The sequence below is a fragment of the Mandrillus leucophaeus genome, unplaced genomic scaffold, assembly GCF_000951045.1.
Source record: "Mandrillus leucophaeus isolate KB7577 unplaced genomic scaffold, Mleu.le_1.0 Scaffold666, whole genome shotgun sequence".
Lineage (NCBI taxonomy): Eukaryota > Metazoa > Chordata > Mammalia > Primates > Cercopithecidae > Mandrillus > Mandrillus leucophaeus.
The window spans coordinates 645918-668555 of record NW_012107208.1 but is presented as its reverse complement, the minus strand read 5'-3'; the positions used below and the strand labels follow the sequence as shown (position 1 = coordinate 668555).

Below are 22638 nucleotides of genomic sequence, written 5' to 3'. Positions count from 1 at the left end.
ATGCTGATGCAGACAGAATTAGAGTTGAATCTAGTACTGAGGCCTACTCAGCTTTCATCAGCCAATAAGTTTCTTTTTATTTCTCAGTAAGATTCCCAGTCCAGAAATGAGATCCTGCTGATGACAATATTCAGCCCAGGAGTAAAAATATCCAGGTTCCAGGTGGTGGCTGTACTGGTAACTTCTACAGAGCTCTCTATAACATCTCTGAAACTTTAACCTGAGCCAGCCTGTCAGGCTCATATACTGGAGGAAGGGTGCAGCTTCCCAACTCTGGGGCCTCCATTTAAGCCTTGCTTCCACATAGGAGCTCAGCCTGCCATTCCTTGTTCTCAAAAGACCTTTGGTCTCATCACTTCACACTCAGGGCTGGGGTGCCTTCACAACCTGATGGATCTTACCCTGAAGCCCTACATGTGACTGGCTATGAAAGACTCCTCAAATGTTGGCAATCCCCAAAGTCATAACTGGGAGGTTTTCTCTGCCCAGTTGCGCCCCCAGGACCTACACATCTGGTCTGACTCCACCACGGTCTCTTACAGCATAACCACTTTCCTCTCAGTTCCCTACTATGAATAGAAGATTAGGAAATAACCAGGGAACCAGCCGGGGAGGAGGCTGTCACACTGCCAGGCTCTCAGTTGATACCAAGTAAAGTCAACAGGGGCTTCAAGAGTAGTTGGTTGCCAAGCTGTGATATACTATCCAGAATCCCCTTGAGGAGGGATTTGGTGGCCCAGCTGCTGGGAGTCCCCTTCATGGATTTCCTGAGCTACAAACATGTCTTGGCTGCAAAGAGCCATGCTGCACAAAGTCATATCTCTTCTTGAACCAACCCACCGGGACAAAGGCCAGGCCATTCTGGCCCAACTCAGGACAACGCTGAAAAGACATGCTAACTCCAGAGCTCCCTATGGGTTGGCCAAGGCTATCTTTGGACTTGTATCACAGTTCAACTTCTCCCTCTGCCCACTCTTCTTCTTTTCCCCCACCTTTCATGGGAGATGATCCCAAGGACACTCCCAAATAAATATCCTACACGTTAGACTCCATCTGCTTCCTGGAGAACCCCACCTGTGACAAACTCTGACCCAGCAGTTATTCAACATTATTAATAACATGTGAGCACACTTACATGGGTCAGTAGATATTATACTTTTTGCTCCTGTATTCTACTGAATAAACTATTCAACATTGTGCTCAACCCCTTCATGCTAAATATTTTCACATGAGATTATAGACTCACTGGTAATATTCCCAAGCTATTTTATGTCTTTATGAAATAATAACAAGCTTATCAGTACCAGAGTGCTTCAAACTCTTTGGAATCTAGTTAAGTTCTCATTGTTGGTGAAATTGATCAGGTACCATTTTATATCTATTTTCTTTTCTTTTTAAGTGGCTGAAAAAGAATAGTCCTTTCCGAATGCCTCCTGCAGACTGAAATACTTTTAGGCTTTATCAGCAGAATTGATGAGGCCCTATGAGTAAAGTTCTCACCATAAATGAATTGCAATTAGAAGAACCTAGTGCTGAAGCCCAAGCTGTTTCTGATGTGACATTCCTGGCCTAGAACCATTCTCTTGCCATTAAGAATAGAATCTCCCATCTTAACCTTGGCAGGGACTGCCCAGCCCCCTGACTTGAGGAAAGTAAGACATCTCCATTTTACAAAAAATAATAGCATCCAACACTTAAGCCCTTACTATGGCAGAGGTACTGTGATAAGTGACTTGTGTATATTGACTTCCTTAATCCTCACAACCCTAATGGAAGTACTATTCTTATCACCATTTTTGAGACGGGAAAACCTGAAAGGTTGAGTAATTTGTAAAAAGTCACCCAGTTAGTTGATCATAGAGCTAAGGATTTGAACCAGGGTCCCTGTGATTGGAGACCTTCTGTTCTACATTGCCTCTCAAAAGCATCTGAGGTCCAGGGCTCGATACCTATCCCGGTTGACAGAGTTGAAAAGTGATGAAACTGGGAAGAGGTGATTAAAGGCAGAGTGGATCTTTGGCCATCCCATGCGGTGACTTCTCTTCTAGTGTGTATGGTGATCTTTTTGTGGGTCATGAAATCAATTTAATGGGTCATGAACAACATTCAAAAGAGAGGAGAAAAAGAGGTGGTGGGTAATGACAAAAAGGAAAAGGAAAGAAAGGAAGAGAGAAATGAAGAAAGAAAAGACTGTATCATACTGCACCACATGTAGTCAGAACAGTATTAATCCATGAAATCTTAGATTCCGTTATATATGTGCATGCTGTGTTGTTATGAAAAAAGTATCTTTCTTACTGTAGGTTGTAGTACAAAAAGATGATTGGATCTCATTCAAACTCAATAGTCATCAGGAAAATAAAATTTAAAGTAGTAAGTAGTAAGTAGTAAGGTATGTTTTCAGAGGCAAAATAAAAAACAACCTGGATGCCCGTCAATAAAGAGCAGATTAATAAAGCCAGGCGCGGTGGCTCATGCCTGTAATCCCAGCACTTTGGGAGGCCGAGGCGGGCGAATCACAAGGTCAGGAGTTCAAGACCAGCCTGGCCAACATGGTAAAAACCTGTCTCTACTAAAAATACAAAAAAATTAGCCAGGCATGGTGGCGTGTGCTTACAGTCCCAGCAACTCAGGAAGCTGAGGCAGGAGAATCGCTTGAACCTGGGAGGTGGAGGTTGCAGCGAGCCAAGATCACGCCAGCTTGGGCAACAGAGTGAGACTTCGTCTCAAAAAAAAAAAAGAAAAAAAAAGAGATTAATAAATTATTATATATTCACACTACAGCTATTAAGAATGGTTTAGGTCTATACATATTAAACTAGGGAAATTTTCCATGATTAAGAAAGAAAAGCATACTCCAGATAAATGCATGTGGTATAAACATATTTTCACACAATACATGATGAAATAAAACCCCCAACACAGAGGTAAAGATTTGGGTGGTGGACTGAGTGGAATGGAAGAGGAAAGAGAGAAGTAGAAAGTAAGGAAAAGAATGACAAAGGATTATAGCAAAAATAGGTATGTCCTATATATTATTCAGGGTCTCACGGGAAATGGAGGACATATGCAAACTGTGGAAATTGAGAAGAGTTTAATAAAGTGACTAGTTACAAAGTTGTGGGAAGTGTTTAGGAAAACCAACAGGGGATAATCCCCTGGGTTTATAACAGCAGGGAGCCATTACTACCGCCTGAGGCTGAAGGGGCACATGAAAGTGGTCACCAGAGCCTAGAGTGGCCAGCCATATGCAAAGAGCCTCTAGACAAGTGCTGTGGACTTTGAAGGAGGAGGCCGTCAATCTGCTGTGACTGGCAGGGAGGAAGAAGATTGCTCTCTCCTTTCACCCTCTACTCTCCTGCTGGTGCATCCCACTGGTCAACCCAACTGGAGGCCAGAGGGCTAGGGGACCCACTCATGTGGCCTACAAAGGTCAGCTGCCAAGGACTGGCCTGGGCAGGGTCAGAGCACGGTAAAGGGCTCTGGAGAGCAGTCCTAAAGGGACATAGGGATGCAGTCAATACAGACTACTAGAACATTCAATGAAAAGGTAGAAGAATATAAATCCCATCTACCATGTTTCTATTTGTATGTAAAAATTAAATATTCACATGGATAAGAATGAAAGGGTTATCAGGGCAAATGACAGTACTGATTTGTTTTTGTGATAGTATTTCAGATTTGGGTTAATCCAATCCAGTATCTTCAAAAATAATTATATTTGAAGGACAGTTTTCTTTTTTATTCTTTGCAGCAAGAGACCTGAGTTAAAATTCTGACTCTGCCTTACATTGCTGTTTATCTAACTTCCTCATCTCTAAACTGGGAATAATAAAAGTACCTAAGATTGCTAAGAGGATTAAATAAGCTAAGTGATTTTGAGATCTTAGAACAGTAGTTGGCACACAGTAAATGCTTTAAGTGTTTGCCATTATTTATGGGGACAACAGGACAAGAGCCTCCATGGCCAGGCGTAGTGGCTCACATCTGTAATCCCAGCACTTTGGGAGGCCAAGGCGGGTGGACCACTTGAGGTCGGGAGTTCAAGACCAGCCTGGCCAACATGGTGAAACCCTGTCTCTACCAAAAATACAAAAATTAGCTGGGTGTGGTGGCACATGCCTGTAATCCCAGCTGTTCGGGAGGCTGAGGCAGGAGAATTGTTTGAACCCGGGAGGTGAAGATTGTGGTGAGCTGAGATCGCACCACTGCACTCCAGCCTGGGTGACAGAGTGAGACTCCATCTCCAGTCCACCCACCATCCAGCCAAAGCAAGTTCTGTGTAAAGGGCACTCTTGATCATGTTGCTGTCTTCCTTGAAGTTAGTCAGTGGTCTCCAGACCTCACAGGACAATATTCAAATGTTACCCGTGCAGGTATCTCAGCTTCATCCTTTTCACCTCTTCCCCATGTGCCTTTGCTCTGGCCACACCAGTTCCTCCTGGTTCTGTACAAGTACCATGCTGTCCCATGTCCAGAGAATTCTGTTGGAAATGCTTTTTCCAGACCATGTCACTTTCCTACCTTGCTAACTCTTACTACTCATCATTGAAATTTCAAATGTCACCTCCCCTGAAAATACTTCCTGTTCCCCCCAGTCTGTTTAGAAGCAGCTACCTCCGCATCCCATAGAATCCCATGCAGGCTGTATCACGCCACACTCCAAATCATGAGGGTACCAATTCCCGCATCAGTAGTGGGCCCCTCAAAGGTAGCAATGACAATTTTTGTCTCTGGACCCTAGCCTAGAGCAGAGAACCTGATGAGAGTCGATACTTAATCCTGATTTGTCTGGGGATTACATTCATAAATGAACAAGATAAGTAACTTAACTGACCCAAAGTCATTCAGCTAAGTAGGTGGCAGGGCCAAAATTCAAACCCAGCTCTGTCTGACTCCAAAGGCTACTACTTTCCCCCAACCATCTGGAAGTTCTATGACTGCCCTTGGAGTAGCTGCATGCCTGAGGGAATTCCCAGGGGCACTAGACCAGCTCCAGCCAGAATGAGCTGGTCAGCAGAGACCGGCAGAAATAAATGCCTCCTTTCTGGGAGTATCAACCACATGACATTTGCTTTATCAAGGGACTTTCCCAAGAAAATCAATTTCTGGAGCATGTTAAAATACAAACAAACCACCACCCACCCACCCACTTCTTAAAGACAATTGGTCCAAAGAGATCTTAGAGAATTCAGACAATTCCACAATGTTGAGAGCACCATCTGATCACGTGAACTTTGTTTTCCCTAACCAAGCATTTTTCTATGGAATTTTGATTTTAAATTTGGCTCCACCGTGAAATGTGCATCCCCATATTCTATTGTTTCACCCATGGCAAACCTGGGTGCACAGTCACGGATACCCTAGGGATTCTTGCCATAGGCACCATTTGAGATTTGCTCTTGTGGCTTATGATGATGTTACCAGAATCCCTTGATAACAGTGTTTATATCTATTTATAACTGTAACCTATTATCCTATTTTCCATATAATTGGATGCGACCGAGGTTAAAAAAAAATTCAGCTGCATAAGAAAAGTCATGCTTTTACAGAGCAGATGTTTGCTCAGCATGGAAAGTAAATTAGCCTTTAACACAAATACCCAGAAACACATAAGCACTCTTTCCAAAAGCACTGGTGTTAATATTTTATGATGAAAAATAATTTAAAGATAAAGGATATTAAACATGCAAGGGAAGTAACCATAGATGGTTTTTAAAATAAGTGTTCATTTTACCTCTTTAAGGTATGATGCTGGTTGCAATTCAGGCACTGGATTCTTTCTCCAGTTCAGGGCAGAGAAAAATGACTTATAATCTATTTGTTTTTCACTGTCTTCAAACCTGAAAATATAATTATAATATATAATTTGACTCAATCTGTCGAATTCAAGACCAAAATGTCAGTTTCAATTTTTATCATGAAAACATAAAACCATATATGCTTCAATATCTGAGATTTTTCTTATTTCTTACAATTTCTTATTGCTTCTGACCCTCCAGAATGTAAATTCTTTGAGCAGGGATCTTGCCTATCTAATTCATCAAAATATCCCCAACAACAAGATCAGTGCTGGCACTTAGTAGGTGTTCAATAAATACTTGTTGCAGTTGCCACAGAATCTGCTCATTCAGTGACTAAGACTATAGTGATATTTTGTTAAAAATATTTAAAAGTCCTTTTAGTTTAATGGTTGATATTATATGTCAGCAAAATAGAATGTCCTTATATTTCTTAAATTGTATACCTTTTAAATCTTTAAGGTAAGCTAGATTCATTTGTCTACCGGTATATTTTTTGAAAAAATAAAAGGCATCTTTGTCATGTATTATGTAGCCATTAAAAGGGGTTATTTAGATCCAAATTTGCTATCATATAAATTTGTTCTTGATACACTGTTGAGAAGAAAGGAGGCTGTAGAACAGTATGTAGAGTTATGATCCCACTTTAGGTTTATACTACTATTAAAAAACAGAAAAAGTATGGTAGCAATAGACTTACGTATTAAGAACAGATATCTCTGGGAAGAGAGATTCTGATTTTTGCTTTTTCTTTAGACTTTTGTGTATCATCTGACTTGTTTTAAGTTTATAATCAGAAAAACTTCAGCCCATTTTCATTTTGAAAAAAAATTAACAAATGATTATTCTGTACCATAAAAATACAGGTCAAAAATTACGAATCTCTTTGACTACTATTTCCTAATTATGGACATTGGCTAAAATTCTTCCTTAACCATAATAGAGTTTTGGCCATGAAGATACAGTAATTTCAACACAATTGCTACAATGACCAAAACACAAAATACTTCTTAGTGTAATGCCTCAATGCTACCCATCCTAAATTTGATCATGTTCCGCCAGTTTTTAAGGCTGATTATCATGTAACACCAGTTTTTGAAGGAAAATACAAAGTACAAAGTGGTCACTAGACATTGTTCCAGGCACCCTATTCCAGGCTCCTGCCCTTAAAATATACTCCTAATCAGTCCAAAGATTTTTCTCTTTTCTTCTCAAAGTACTAAAAAATTAATAGCTTATATTTATAAACTAATAAAAATTAGCAGCAATAAATTAAATGTTACAAGCTGAAGTCACATAGCCTCATCAATCTAAACAAAATGGAATAAACAAAGTGACCAGAAGAGGGGAAAGGGGAATTCTGTAATTCTTTTGTGTACATTTTCTTTGGCCAAGGATTCTAAGCTGCAATTCCAATATGCTGCCCCCTACCCACTGTTTACCCTTTAAATTGTGGCTCACTAGTCAGTCCAACTCCTTTAAAGGACATACTCTGTTTATGGAAATATTTATAGCCAAAATGTAGGACCATTATTTCTTTTATTTGTGTATGTTTTGGGGGAAGAATGAAAACTCAGTTAAAGATGTCTCATAATAAACTTTTTTTTTTTTTTTTAGCACAGAGCCTTGAAAGAAAGTATTTCCTAATATTCCGAGTAGGAGCTAAGGTCAAAGAATGAGATCATGTAGGACCTTTGGCTTTTATGCTGGGGAAAACTAAGAGCCACTGGAGCATATTATACAGAAAGGTTATGAGACCTTCAATGTTCTGAATGTCTGTGTCCCCTCAAAATTCATATAATGAGACCGCATCAATGTGATGATATTAGGAGTTGGGGCTTTAGGAAAGGTGATTAGATAGTGAGGGCTCTGCCCTCATGATGAGATTAGTGCCCTTATATTAATTAAAGAGACCCCAGAGAGCACTCTTGCCCCTTCTGCCATGTAATCCTTTAAGGATTCAGAGGGAAGGCATTGTCTATGAACCAGGAAGTGGGCCCTCATCAGCTCCAAATCTGTTGTCATCTTGGTCTTGGGCATCCCAGCCATGAGAGCTCTGAGCAACGAATTTCTGTTGTTCATAAGCCACCTAGTTTATGGTATTGTTGTAGCAATCCGAACAGACTAAGAAGGGACTTGTGATATTTTTAAAAGATCACTCTGACTGATATATTCAGAGTTGAACACACAGGGCAAGGCAGAAGTGGCAAGGACAGTTAGAAGTCCCTTGCAGGGATCCAGATGAGAGAAAATGGCAGTTTAGATGAGGGCAGTGGCACATGGAAGGCAGTGAGGAGTGGGCAATTCTGAATATACTTTGAATGTGGGATTCCTAAAAGACTATATATATATATATATAAAGAGAGAGAGGGAAAAAGAGAGAGTATTCAGGATGACTCCAACGCCTCTGCTTGAATAACTGGAGCAATAGAGCTGCCCTAACTGAGATGAGAAAGACTGCAGGGGCTGCAGGTTGGAAAGATCATGAGCTCAGTTTTGTTTATGCCGCATTTGGATGGAAAGTGAGAAAGTGGGGCTATGAGTCTGAAGCTCAAGGAAGTAGTCCATTTGAAGATATAAATGTGGGAGTCGTTAGCCATATAGAATGTATTTAAAGTCATAAAATTGGGAGACTTGAGGAGATCATCAATAACATAAGTTCTTCTGTCTGTTCTTAAAGTACAGAATTTGTCAGTAAATTCCCATTACAACAATTATAAGAGGCACTTACTCAATCTTAGGGGTTTCAGAAGTATAGTATCCCAGTAATCTGGGAACCAGTCAAAGACTACCAAATAAATCTGGGATCACATCAGACTTCACTCCTCATATACAATCCACTAAGCAGTCCTGTGGGTTCTACCACTGTAGCATATAACAAGTCTATCTATTTCTCTGCATCTCTTTTACCACTCCCTAATTCCAAGCCACTATTGTCTCTCATCTGGATTACAGCAATAACTTCCTGTCTTGGTCTTGCTACTTCTACTCTTACCTTGCTGCAGACCATCCTCCACCACAGTGCTCTTTCTAAAACACAGGTCAGATTAATCACTTTCTTGCTTGCAATCCTCCAGTGGCTTCCCAGTCCACTTAGAATACAAGCTAAACTCCTTATCAGGGTTTATAAGACCCAACTTAATCTGGCTGCTGATGGCCTCTCTGATTACATCTCCTCACTTGAAAACTCTCTCTGTTTACAATGTTTCAGGTAAACTAGCCTTCTTCTAGTTCCCTGATCATGCCAAGATTGCTGGGAGAAATGCAAGGCATTTGCACTTCTGGTCCCTTTGTCTGGAAAGTCCCATTTCAAATGTTGCTTCCTTAGAAAGTCCTCCTGAAGTTCCTCTTATCTGAGTCCCTATGCCTGAATTTGCATTTGCCCTAGATGATGGCACTGGAACTTACTGGAAAATTTCTGGAAGTCACCACAGGAAGTCCTATTATTAGACTTTGTTACCACTAACTCTGATACTTACCTGTTACCTCATAACACCCAGTCTTCCTTCCTGCCCAGTTCATATGTCAGACTCAAAACATTGAACCATTTATCCATTTAGGGGGACATTTGAGAATAATATTTAGGAATCAAATGATATTCAGGAAGGTCCACTGAATAAAAGTATACATAGCTCAGAAATAATGTCTAAATTTTTTTGAGAAAAAATGCTTGAACGAGTTCATCTTTCCAAAATCCCAGAGCCAGGCCTAAAGGAAGAGTTGTGGTAATGTGGTAAAATACTCCAAGCTTTTCTTTTCAGTTCTGTCTTAGAGGATCTCAGTGTGTGTGGGAATCCCCCCAAGAGGCACAAGGGAGAAAAGAACAAAGGATATTTCAATCAAAAGGAATAAAACTAGCTCATGTTTCTTGGAAGACTTCTTTGCTCTTGGGAAGTAGATAGAGTTGCAGTAAATCATGATGAATCAATCACAAATATTTCTCTCCCTTTTCCCCCAAATCCTACCAAAATGACCAAAAAATAATAAAAATAGGTTATAACCCACAATGACAAAGAGAATTGGAAAAAAGACAATGGTAGAGAAGAGACGTCAAACTCTTTTCAAGATGAAAAGTAAACAGAGGATTGGTAAATAACTTGGCAGAGCTGAGGAAGAGAAGCTGAACCCTAAATGTCCCTGTCAGTGGGGAGAGGGCACTCAGAGTCCAGTTGATTTGGCCCACAAAATTCCTGGGAGACTGAGTGACTGCTGACTCCAGGTGCCAATAAAGGGAGGGATACGGTGTGGCACCGAAAACACGGATTGTTTGAAAGCCTGAAGAAAGCGGGTGATGGGTGCAGTGGCTCACGCCTGTAATCCCAGCACTTTGGGAGGCCAAGGCGGGCGGATCACGAGGTCAGGAAATCGAGACCATCCTGGCTAACACGGAGGAAACCCCATCTCTACTAAAAATACAAAAAATTAGCTGGGCGTGGCGGCGGGCGCCTGTAGTCCCAGCTACTCAGGAGGCTGAGGCAGGAGAAGGGCGTGAACCCGGGAGGCGGAGCTTGCAGTGAGCCGAGATCCGGCCACTGCACTCCAGCCTGGGCGACAGAGCGAGACTCCGTCTCAAAAGAAAAAAATAAAAAGCCTGAAGAAAGCAAGAGCAACTGAACCGCCAAGTATCTTCTTCCATACTATGCTCCTCCCTGTAGAGAGCAGAGGCTTGTTCGCCAGAGAAATTCAATGAAAGAAGCTCCAGTTGGGGGAGAGGAGGCAAAATGGATTGCAGAAGACGGGGGCGGTCAGGCGCCTTCCTTCCCCTTTTCTGTTCCTAGAATACCAGTGGCCATGCTTAAACTCTCCCTTTCCCCCATCACACCCTCGCTCCTGTCTTTGCAGGAGAAGGTAGGATTCTTCTTTCCATACTCTGAATGGTTAAAGAGAAATCTCCAGATTCCAGCTTCTAGGGATTCTCTAATAAAATGAAGCCTCAGGAGTTGACTGGGCAGTGAAATCCATTAATCAACAAACCCCTTCCCCCGACCAAAGCATCCAACATTAAAGACAGAGAAGCCAAAACAGCAACAGAAAAACAAACAAACAAAAAAACAAAACAAACAAACAAAAAAAACGGGGAACCAACGGCAATTCAGGGAACAGAGGGAAAGATGTGAGATATGAGGATGTATTACATTCCTGAAAAAAGTACAGAAGACTACAAGAAAGGAATATCTGGATGAAAAACGTGCTCTTGGAATTAAAAATATTAATATGATAGTAAAAGATGCAGTAGAAGGGCTGGAATATAAACTTAAGCAAATCCCTTAGTAAATGCATCCTAATGAAAAAGAAAATCTGGGAGAGAAAATATCCAAATTCGAGAGATCTAAAATCTTTCTGTTTATTATTTATTTATTTATTTATTTTTCATACAGAGTCTTGCTCTGTTGCTAAGGCTGGAGTGCAGTGGCACGATTATAGCTTACTGCAGCCTCGATCTCCCAGGCTTAAGTGATCCTCCAGCTTCAGTCTACTGGGTAACTGCAACTACAGGCACGCACCACCATGCCTGGCTAATTTTTTTATTTTTATTCTTGTAGAGACAGAGTCTCACTATGTTGCCAGGCTAGCCGAGAACTCCTGAGCTCAAGTCTCTTCCTGCCTCGGCCTCCCAAAGTGCTGGGATTACAGGTGTGAGCCACCACACTTGGCCTTAAAATCTTAGCAATAGGAGTTCTCGTAATAGAGAAGAAATTATTAGATAATTAATAGAAAATTTCTCAGAACCAAAGGACAGCGACTCCAAACTAGAAGAGCCTATAGGGTGTTAAGCACAATGAATCCATATATAGTTACACACACACACACTCTCTCTCTCTCTCTCTCATCATGAACTTCCAGAATACCAGGAATAAAGAGAAGATCCTAAGAGCATTCCAAAAGAATAAATAGCAATGGAAATCAATATTAAGCTAAATTTTCAGTCACTATAACAGGAAGTTAGCAGACAGTATCTGCAAATGATCAATTATGGTATCATGTGCAGTGCACTCAATATGTACATGCTATTTTAAATAGCAGAAGCAGCTAGAAGTGCTGAAAGTGGCTCCTTCTTGTGAATGGGTCTAGGGGGTGGAGAAGAATGTGGCCAGAGATTGCTGTTGTTGAAATAAGCTTTTTAGAATGATTTGATAATTTTTGACTATCAACATATGTCAGTTTGATACGAATAAAATTTTAAGGAGTGTAAAAGCAGATGAGAGACTCTGAGACATGATTTTCCAGGGAGTAAACATGTAAAAGTCAGATGTGGAAAGAAAGAAGTGCTACTAGTCGGGAGTATATTCAGGAGGAATGAGTCTCTCAGTTTTCCTCCCTGCTCCAAAATTCTGCCCGTAGCCTCCTGGGCCACTGACGTAAGGTGATTTTTCATGCCATCATTTGCTATATAACATGCACTCTAATATACACCCTGCTTGCTAGATGAGGTTGTAAGTAGAGAATCAGGACATAAGGAAGATCTCCAGTCCTAACAATAGTATAGGTCAGAGGAGGAGGAGGAGGCAGGGGAAGCAGTTCAGAGAAAGGTCTGAATATTACAGGAGTGAGAACAAATCAGTCAGTCAGTGACTACAGTTACCCCTGAAGGTTATCTCCCCAAGTCCGCCATCACGGAGGGAGGCCTCCCTCTGTCTCATGGCTAGAAGCATCATTTACCAAATCCTAGCCATCCTTTCAAAATAATCTGGAAAAGCCTATGAATCGTATAGAAGATAAATCTCCTTATTTCATGGCCATGCTGTGCTTTCCATAAAAAACGTGGTCCCAATTCTCCACCTGAGTCCCCTGCTTCACTCCTCTCCAAACGACATTGGCTCTTGTTAAAACTCTGATCCATGGTCAAAGGACAAAGATTTGCCACTCTGGAGGAAATTCTTTTCAAAAGGCTTTGAAGGCAATTCCAAAGAAGAACTTTCTATGGCCACATTGTTGGAATCAGTGTGCAGCCTTCCAGGGTGACTGCCCTAAAGGGCAGCACTAATTCTGGCTTTGAAGTGTTTCTACGCTTGTTAAAAAGTCAGCCTTCTTACTTTCAAGTCCTAGCTCACAGTGTGAAAGTGTTTTCCTAAAACCTCCATAAATTCTTCTTTCCCTTTGATACTTGCGAATCCACCATTTTCTCCACTACACAAACTCAGAGACATGTTTGTGGAAAAAGGGGGAGGGAAGGCAATTCCTCTGGTTCCTTTCTAGATAATACAACCCCTCGAACATGCTTCCTGATGTCTTGCTAGGTGGGAGTTCTTAGAACTGAGTCTGATGTGACGTTTGACTGATGTTCATACTCCCCCTCCCCAAAATGATAAATGGCTTGAAAACCACAGAAGCCATCCATCTCCTTGCTATGGGGAATAATCCTGAGCTGCTCTATTTCCACCCTTGGTAGAGGTAAAAGGCTCAGTGGCAGCTGTATTTTGCTGAAGAGGAGCCTTCTTCTCCTCTATTGCAAAGGTCACCCTATCATTTAGGGGAATGATCTGGAAGGGAGAGAAGATGGTGAAGATCCATTTTTGACTCAGTTGTATTTGGTTTCAGTCCATTACCCAACAAACCCAGGGGTGCATCCTGAAACACCTGGTAAAAGTCATCAAGGCCAGACATTTGAGAAGAGGTGGAGCTCTGGGCCCCTGCGTCAAGTTGCCAACAAGTAACTCTGGTTATCTCTAAATAGTCATGCCTCTAAATTCCAATTCTGACTACAGCACAGATCTCTGTGAGGTGAGTCACAGCTGCCAGGTAAGGACTGTACATGGAGTCGATGCTCTGTTTGTCCACATGGTTTGGGATTTAAAAGAAAAATCTTTTCAACTAGAAATTCCCTTATATTTGAAAAGGTAGAAAGCATCTGGGTGGGTGGATGTGTCTGACAAAGACAGAGAGAGTGAGAGGAGAGAGCACACAAAATAGGAAAAAGGGAGAGATAGAGAGAAGGGGCTTCTCTCTGAAAACTTCATCAGTACACCAAACACTCTGCCACAATAGCTACCACATGGCTCAGCCCTTGCCCTTCACCCTCACTGCCAGGTATTGTTGGGTGAAATCACAGGAGCCCTAACCCTGCCTCTGGGAGCGGGGCAGGGGGCAGGGCTGGGTAGACTATAATGAGATGATTTTAAAGCCCTGTTAACTTTTTCCGTTTTAACTGATATTTCTGGATGAGGCACCAGCTCTCTTGGGAGGTCAGTTCTAAGGCATTCCATGGAACCCAAAGCCAACTATAAAAGTCTAGCTCAGGACAGAGCTGCTGGGGAAAGAGTTGCACTTGAATCTCTACTTATTCCAAGTCTAGATTCAGAAGGCCACAATTAGGGGAGAAGGCTGCCTCTTTCCTTCCCAGTCCCACAAAGAATACATGGAATGACTTCAGAATTCCCTCTACCTCTTACGATCTAAGAATCAGAATTTCTTGCTTATTATTACAGAGGAACATTAATATCCAAATGAAGGCTCAGAGGGGTTGAGTAAATGCCCAAGAATCGCATGGCCAAGAAGCAGTAGAGTTGACCTGCAGAGGCAGGAGCAGCTCTGGTGGATACCAAGCCCACGTTTTTCTCCCCCGTGTGCAGTGCATTAGCACAGGACAAGTCTTTGAGGCTGCAAAATGAACGAGATCTAGTCCCTACCCCCAGGAGCTCAGATAGAGGCAAAGGCTTAGAGTATCTTAGGGAGTTGTAGTTCTACTTCCATTAGAGGCTCATCTTGGCCTGGAGCACAGTTTTCAGTGAAAGACTCTCCTTATACCTCAGAGTTTACACTTATGAAATGAGGAATAATGCCTACTGTCAATTAAAATGTACCTTTTAATATGCTCAAAAATTTGCAAAATATTCTAAGGCCCTTAGCACTACATCAATACAAAGTGTCACTCCTATTATTAATGGATAATTGCTACCACTATAAGAACATTTGAGTCTGATGCTCTGTACATTAATGAAATGAATTTGCTTGGTAAGTAAGGTGACCTTATACCAGCTCCCACAGCACAAACTGACAGGGGCTGACGTAACCAGATACAAGAAGATTTTGAAGTCTTGATTCCAGTTTTAGTTATGCTAACATAATAGGAAAAGGCCAAGCTGAATTATAAGAAAAATGGGAATGGGGTAGAAGTAAAATCCTGGTACCAAAATATAGGGTTAGGAGAAATACAAGGGTAACAATTACTGGGTGAAAGAAAGCATCCAACCCTTTAGCCATATTGTTTTTCATCTCCTGATCTGAATTCACACAGCAGGGTTACACGGCTGCTCAACAGCTGCCCAGCTCCATCCCAAGGCAGGTAAAACTACTACTGGGCAAGAGCGTGCATTGAACAAAGTCAACAAGCTCCATGCCTGCCTCCCATGGGAGACTGCAGACGTCAGAGGGGGCTCTGGCTTAGCGTGCCATAAGGAGGGCTGTGCAGAAAGAGACTCTGCTCAGGGCTCTGTAAAGCCCTGTGGAGTCTGTGGGGAACAATAAGAATGCAGAATATAAATGTAAGCTGCAGGCTGATGGGCCCATTAGGAATTAGGGCAGTCTTTGAAAGGAATCTGCAGAGATGATGCAAAACACCAAGCATGTGACCCAAATCATGGCAGGGCATATTGGAGGGAGAGGGGAATGGGAATGAGACATTTTCTAATCTGATTAGTCTGAAGTTTCCCCTGAGTGTGGAGAAGGGTCACTGCACAATTAGAGGCAAAGTTAGACTGAACATGGTCTGCTTAGCAGCTGAGCGGGATGACCTCCTCAAAGCTAAGCTGGGCTTGGAGACAGATGTGTTCAGAGACTGAGACGACTTCGAAGCAAGTTCTGAAACAATCTTTTTGCATTTAATGTCAAATCGTAAAGGCAAAGACAAAACAGTCTGCTGAGAGAATGAGAGGATGATGACTTGGTGGCCTCAGCACTGGATAAGAAACGTGTAGGTCCTCCAGAGGCCAGGCTCCCACATTACTGGACTTTCCAGGACAACTCATCCTCAAGGCCATCACAAGATAATCTAATAAACATCCACAGCTTCCTGACTAGAAGACAGCTTAATGTGTGAAAGGCATTCAGATCCAATTGTTGAAAAACATGGCTTCCTCTACATAGAAAGACACAGGTTTCTTCCAGTTCATTTCTAAGTACGAGTGTGTGGTCTATGGTCCCTGACTTAAATTTCTCTCCTAGTCCTCAATCAATTCTTTGCACGAGGTACTGTGCTGGGTATTTTATGTATGTTATCTCAATTAATCTTCCTAACCACTAGGAAATGGGTACTGTTATCTCATTCGAGAGATAAGGAATCTGAGGTTCAGGCAGGTCAAAACCCTTGCACAAGATCACACAGCTAATAAGTGGACTCAAAGAATTTAAGAGATGGGAGTGGAGGAAGGGGGTAAAATTGTCAGGATGTGACAACCCATTGGTTATTTATAGGTGGTAAATCAAACAGAAGCAGTATCTGCATCTGAATGAATCAAAGTTCAAGTCACAACTCTTCATTACAAGGTAAGGGATAAAGAGACACATAAATAGTGCTGTGAGAATTCTTAGGAGGAGATAATCACTCTGATGATCAGCCAAACAAATGCAACAGAGCTTCATGGACATGGTGCCACTTGAAATGGGTCTTGAAGGAAGAGCAAGCTTTCAGCAAGTGAAAACCATTGGGAGCTATTGCCTACTGAAGAAATAGCAAGAGAAAAGGCCAGAGGGGGGAAAAAAAAAAGGGAGCCAGGGAAGGCAGGAGGTATATGTATAAAACGCTAAACGGCCCATGTGGTTACACTACTGGGAACAGGAAGGGGAGTTTTGGGGGTGGGGGATGATAACTGTGAAGAACTCTGAGTCCAAGGCCTGCCTACTTCATCTCAGTTCCTTTACAGCAGGATCCCTCACACGGCTGCTAGCAAATAAAAGCAAATAGGGTTAAACAAAAACAAAATCAAAACAAAACCAATAGAGCTGATAATCTAGAAAATTATTCCAGGTCGATTCAATGTACACACACATCCAACTAGATTTGCCCTCTTCTGGGTTTCCCTCCTGACACCTTGGACCCTAGTTCTCTGACATAGAATTTGGCTTTATCTGTTCCTTTGGTTTCTCCTTTTGTCTCATACAAGGACTCCCCACTTCAGACCCTATTTGAGAACAATGCTCCAACTGTCAACCCGAAGCCCCACTATGGAGAAGGAGCTTAATTCAAAGTTAAAGAGATGGTCCTTCCTTAGAAAGCAAAGAGACACCACAGAAGGTTTGTGAGTAAAAGTGCAATATGATGTCACGTATTTTTGCTCTTAGAAGGTATTTAGCTGCTACATGTAAAGATGAATTTAAACATTTAGAGACTGGTGGATGAAAGACCAATGTGGTGGCACTGCAGTATTTAAGAAGCAATGTGGGTCAGAACAAGAATGATGATAGTGGAAATGGAGAGGAGAGAGTAGACGCAGGCAGTAAGGAAGAGGTAGAACTGTCAAGACATTCTAATCTACTGGCTATTTGTAGACAGTAACTCAAAATAATTAGAAGCAGAGGATGTGCCTTTGAAAAGTTCAGGATTCAAGTCACAGCTCTTCTTCTTCCACACTATGTGACTTTGGGCAAAATACCTCGTCTCTCTAAACCTCAGCATCCTTATGTATGAGATACGAAGGATAACAGTTCCAACCTCACCAAGCTGTACTCAAAAAGTAAATGAGATAATGTGTCCAAAACAATGATCACAATGCCTAGAACACAGCCAAAAATGTCAGAATTATCAAGACATAGAAGTCAGAGGAGGAGCTAGAGTGAGTGATGCTATAGGACGCATAAGAGGTGGCTGGAGTCTAGGTGGCTGAGAGGGACATGCCAGGAAATCAAAAGTCAGGTTCAACAGTAGAATTGATGTGTTTTAGAAAGCAGTTCACCATGCTCTCCTTTTATAGCATCATAATCTCTACGTTTTACATCTGGTGCTCTATCAGGACAGAGCCCCATGCTAATAACCCTAGGTTCTCTTACTGCATGTCTGTAGCTATCAGGAACTGCTGCTTTGAAAAACTTGCCCCGAATTTTACATCTAATGTCCTCCTAACCAACAAAGTTGTGTATTTCATTTTGCCCCAGGAATCTGTGGATATATAAGTGTGTATTCATGTTAAAAAGATAAAAAAATAATTTGTAATAGGTTCTCTAACATTCAAAATCAAGACAAACTTTTCCTTCAGTAACACTTAAATGGAGGTAGGTCACCAATAATATAATCAAAACAGTTAAGGGTAAATCAAGGATAATTAAAGGGAGATGTAAAACCAGGAATGGTCCCCCAAATAAAACTATGCAGGCCAATCCCTATCAAGAGTGGAACTCTAACTTACCTTGACAATAAGGATTCTAGAAGATCATCACTCAGAGGTAATCTGGAGGATTTGCACAGCCTTTTAATGTCTTTGGTGGGTAATACATTTTTTCTGCATTAAAACAGAGTAAATGAGCTTTCATATACCTTGTATACCTTTAGTAACAATTACATATTATAGGAAAGAAAATACATTTGTGATGTTTCCTGAGAATGTACACATGGAAGTATGAAAATTGGCATTGGAATTCACAATAAGAAAGAACAGTCATATTTCATTTCATCAACTTTTCCTATTTCAGAGGCCACCAGATTCCATCCTTACAAAGGCTTTTCCTTCAAGATGCAGATTCTTGGTTGGTGACAGTACAGCCTATTAAGGCTGCAGCCACAAGTGTTGCTCTAAGTAATTGATCTGCATTCTTGACCACTAGTCAAAAATGGTTCTGATATTTGAAAACATCTCTTAATTTGACAGGCATCTAGAGCCTCCAACACAAGTATGATATGACTTGAGGGTGTTTTTCTGTTCTTTTCCTTGGACCCAAAACCTTATAACCTGGAAGCCCCAGCTGGGGCCTCAATATTCACTTCAATTTTTTCAGATGCTAGCAGTTTTCTCGAGAGCAGCCCAACAGTCATTTTCTCCAGTCTTCTGGGGGCAAAGAAATGCTTGTCCAATGTTCTCATTCAGCCAACACTTTTCCAGGCATCAGGCAAAATTAGAACCAATAGGAAAGAAAGTTGGCTCTTTTCTTTGCAATGAGAATGTTTATATCTAGAATGAAAGCTTGTTGGATCTGGAAGAACCTCAGGTTATCTGGTCAAGCAGCCCCATTGTTCCCAAGAAGTGTTCCTTGAATGAAGGAGGGCCACACTTCTCACTCTGGGGAAGGGGCACCACCAGGGTGGAAGGCAGGGCCAGGGCCATGCAAAACTCAGGTCACACATCTTCTAGGAAGCTTGGGGAAGCTTAAAGAGTCAAGGAAAAATACCACCTTTATAAAAACTCAAAGAGGATGCATTATGGATTAATAAAAAAATGTTTATTTCTAAGACAAACTATGGGACCTGCACAGATATTCAGGGTATGCAGTTAGCCACTTGGGTGCAGACTTCAAGTTTGGGGATAAGGAAAGAGGTCACAAGGAAGAGAGATGGCAGTGGTGTGCAGCATAAGGATTAAAAGCTAGAGTGAGAACTAAGATTTTTCTAATTCTAGATGAAATCAGTAAATTTATATTTCTCCCCCACTGTATCAGGTCTGTAAGATGAATAAAAAAAAATTAAGATGTTTGCATCCAGTTGTATATAACAATGACTTAATGAAGCTCAACATGCAGACAATCAACGTATAAGAAATAGCTTATGCTGAGCTTCATTATTTTCAAGAAGAAATAATTTCAAAGAAATTCTACAGAATGTTTGCTTGAAAATTCCATTTTCTGTTTATTATAAAAGTTACATGTATAAATCCCCATCAGTAATAAAATAATGTAAAAAGATCACAACTCAAATTAACCCTTCTAACATTTTGATTTACTATGCTTCAGTTGAAAGCTTCTAGAAACAAATGAAAAGAATATGCAAGGGAGAGGCCTACTCTTTCAAAGGTACAGGGCCTCTCCTATTCCATCAACAAGACCAGCCTGGCCAACATGGTGAAACCCTGTCTCTACTAAAAATACAAAAAAAAAAAAAAAAAAAAAATTAGCTGGGTGTGGCGGTACAAGCCTGTAGTCCCAAATACTCAGGAGGCTGAGGCAGGAGAATCTCTTGAACCTGGGAGGTGGAGGTTGTAGTGAGCCGAGGTCATGCCACTGCACTCTAGCCTGGGCGACAGAACCAGATGCCATATTACACACACACACACACACACACACACACACACACAAAGCTCACCATCACTGGGAAATATCTGTACCCAAATACTTCTCCGAAAATGATTTAAGGTGTCTGTGCTAAATAGTAGAGTATGAGTATGATGACACATGTCAATTTCTTTTTGCCCTTTTTGATAAAATAGAAATTCCTTCATTACTCAGGTTCACAGAAATGTAAATGATTAGAATCAATAAAACAAAAGCTTACTTTTCTCGATCTTCATACACACAGGAATAAATGAAACTGTCGAAATTCTCAAACATATTTTTCTTGAACTTTTCGTGGGCCAGTGCGATTAAGAAATCCACATCTGAACAGGTGTCCTCAGGTGCACGGTAGTGACGTACAATGGTTACAAATTCTTGCTCTGAGAGGTTTCCAACAGTAAAAGACATCAATATGTCTCTGTAATAAAAAGGGAAAAACATTTATAAGCTGATACATAAGAATACAGTATTTTACCTCTCCTTCTATTTAAAAGATCCAAATTCTATTTTATAAAACTTTTACCAACTGTACAGAGGTCAGGTGATTTTTTTAAACTTAATTTCTCTACTTAATTTGGGAGCAGCAGGAAGGCACCAATGCCAGAATGGAAAATCATAGGCACTGTAGCTTATAAATAAAAATGGCATTTTGCCCAGAGTCAAACACCTACCAAATAACAGCCTGCAACCAGGAAGTAAATTTTTAAAGGCCTTGAATGGTCAAAAAACCTGTCACCAAGTACATGACTTTATTCAATGCCTATTAATCTTCCTTACACAAAATAGTAACAGGCTTGCGTTTCTGGTTTCCTGGGACATAAGATTTGTTAAGTTAATAAATTAGAAAGGTGTTTTGGGATAGGGAAAGCAATCATGCACATTTCTGTAATAAAAAGTAAAAATGGACACACCCTAGCAGTGAGAAAAAGAAAAAAAAATGAAACGTTAAAAGACCTATGTAAGCATACAGCTATCTGCATCTTTAGAAGGCAAATGATACTGAGATTATTAGGTAGAGCTTAAAAAACTAAATAACAACGTATCAATGAAGAAGACTCGAGGCCTAACAAATTGGCTGAATTGTTTTCAATGTAACTCTGTGTGAAAGCCATAAACTATGCAGCATACATCAGAAAGAATTACATCAAAACGATTAAAATGCAAAATGTTATGCTGTTACAGGAATAAGCTTCCACTGTCTAGAAAATTTATTTGCTGGAAATAATTCAGTTTCTAAGAATCCTGAATAAACAAGGGAATAGAAAATTTTATTTGGCCTTCTGCTAGAAAGAGGTCTTTCAGAATAAATGCTTTCAGTTCTTTCAGGTATTTCTGGACATTATCATTTAATAATTCTAGATTCTCCTAGTCAAGAATTTCCATAGAGTCTAGGAAAGCCTACAGTAATGATGTTGACCTATCTAAAGGAAATTCATTTCATCTAAATCTACTTCTCAAGTTTCCTCGGTTGTTTTGTTTTGTTTAAATTTGGTTTTGCTTTTGTATTTTTAATGAGAAATGAATGCAAAATCCAACCAAGATGATCCCAGAATTTCAGCAAGTCAGGTCAGACAACCAATTAGTAATATTGGCAGGAGGCTCGCTATATGGAAAACACTGTAAAAGGCTCTCTGGCATTTTAACTTTTCCGAGTCTGTTATCTGTTTGCACTGTCCAAGCATATAGAAGAACTTTCAAAGCCAGAAACTGGTAGGGCCACTTAAATAAACAGTAATAGCAATAACTTCTGCCATTTGTTGAGTACTAACTGTGTGCCAGGTCCTGTGCTAGCGGGGACTTCTGACATCTAGCCTAGGAGGTGGTGCTACTATTATCCCCACTGTACAGATGTGAACTGAGGCAGAGAAATGTTAAGTAACCTGCCTAATGTCACAAAAGCCAGAATGTGAACCCATGTAGTCTGGCTCTAAAGCCCATGCTCTTGCATACTACTCTATCCCTCTTCTGTTGGGACACAGAAGGTGGAGAGAACTGATGGAGTGGGGCTCAGTCAGGAAATCTGCCTAAAGGCAGTGGGGTTTAAGCTGATTTTTTATGAACCTCTATTGCCTTTATTGTCTGTCATCTCTGCTTTGAGGGCTATCACTAACCATTATTTAAAAACTAAGAGAAAATAATTTCAGAAAACCTGAGTCACCAGCCATCACTGACAGAGGGCTAAGTAACCACAAAAGAGCCACTCCAAGTAAAGCCCCTGGCTCCTCTACAACACTGGTCAAGAAATAGTCATGCCATGTGTGTAAAATGGAACACTACACCATCATTAAAAGTATGATGTTTGGGGCCAGGTGCGGTGGCTCATGCTCATAATCCCAGCACTTAGGGAGGCCAAGATGGGCAGATCGCCTGAGGTCAGGAGTTCGAGACCAGCCTGGCAAACGTGGTGAAACCCCATCTCTACTAAAAATACAAAAATTAGCTGGGCGTGGTGGCGCACACCTATAATCCCAGCTACTCGGGAGGCTGAGGCACGAGAATCATTTGAACCCAAGAGGCAGAGGTTGTGGTAGCTGAGATTATGCCACTGCACTCCAGCCTGGGTGACAGAGTAAGACTCTGTCTCAAAAAAGAAAAATAAATAAATAAAAATAAAAAAGAAGATTATAGAAGAATATATCTAAAAGTT

The 22638-nt window shown here is 41.0% G+C and overlaps 1 protein-coding gene across 1 annotated transcript in view; it reads right to left on the bottom strand.

Annotated features, from left to right (window-relative positions):
* Positions 1-22638, bottom strand: part of EFHC2 (EF-hand domain (C-terminal) containing 2) — a 200692-nt gene that overhangs the window by 10674 nt on the left and 167380 nt on the right. The window contains exons 12-14 of the mRNA XM_012001600.1: positions 20212-20409; positions 18140-18232; positions 5738-5843 (exon numbers count right to left, since the gene is read on the bottom strand). Coding sequence (XP_011856990.1) covers positions 5738-5843; positions 18140-18232; positions 20212-20409 — 397 coding nt within the window. The remainder of the gene's footprint in view (positions 1-5737; positions 5844-18139; positions 18233-20211; positions 20410-22638) is intronic.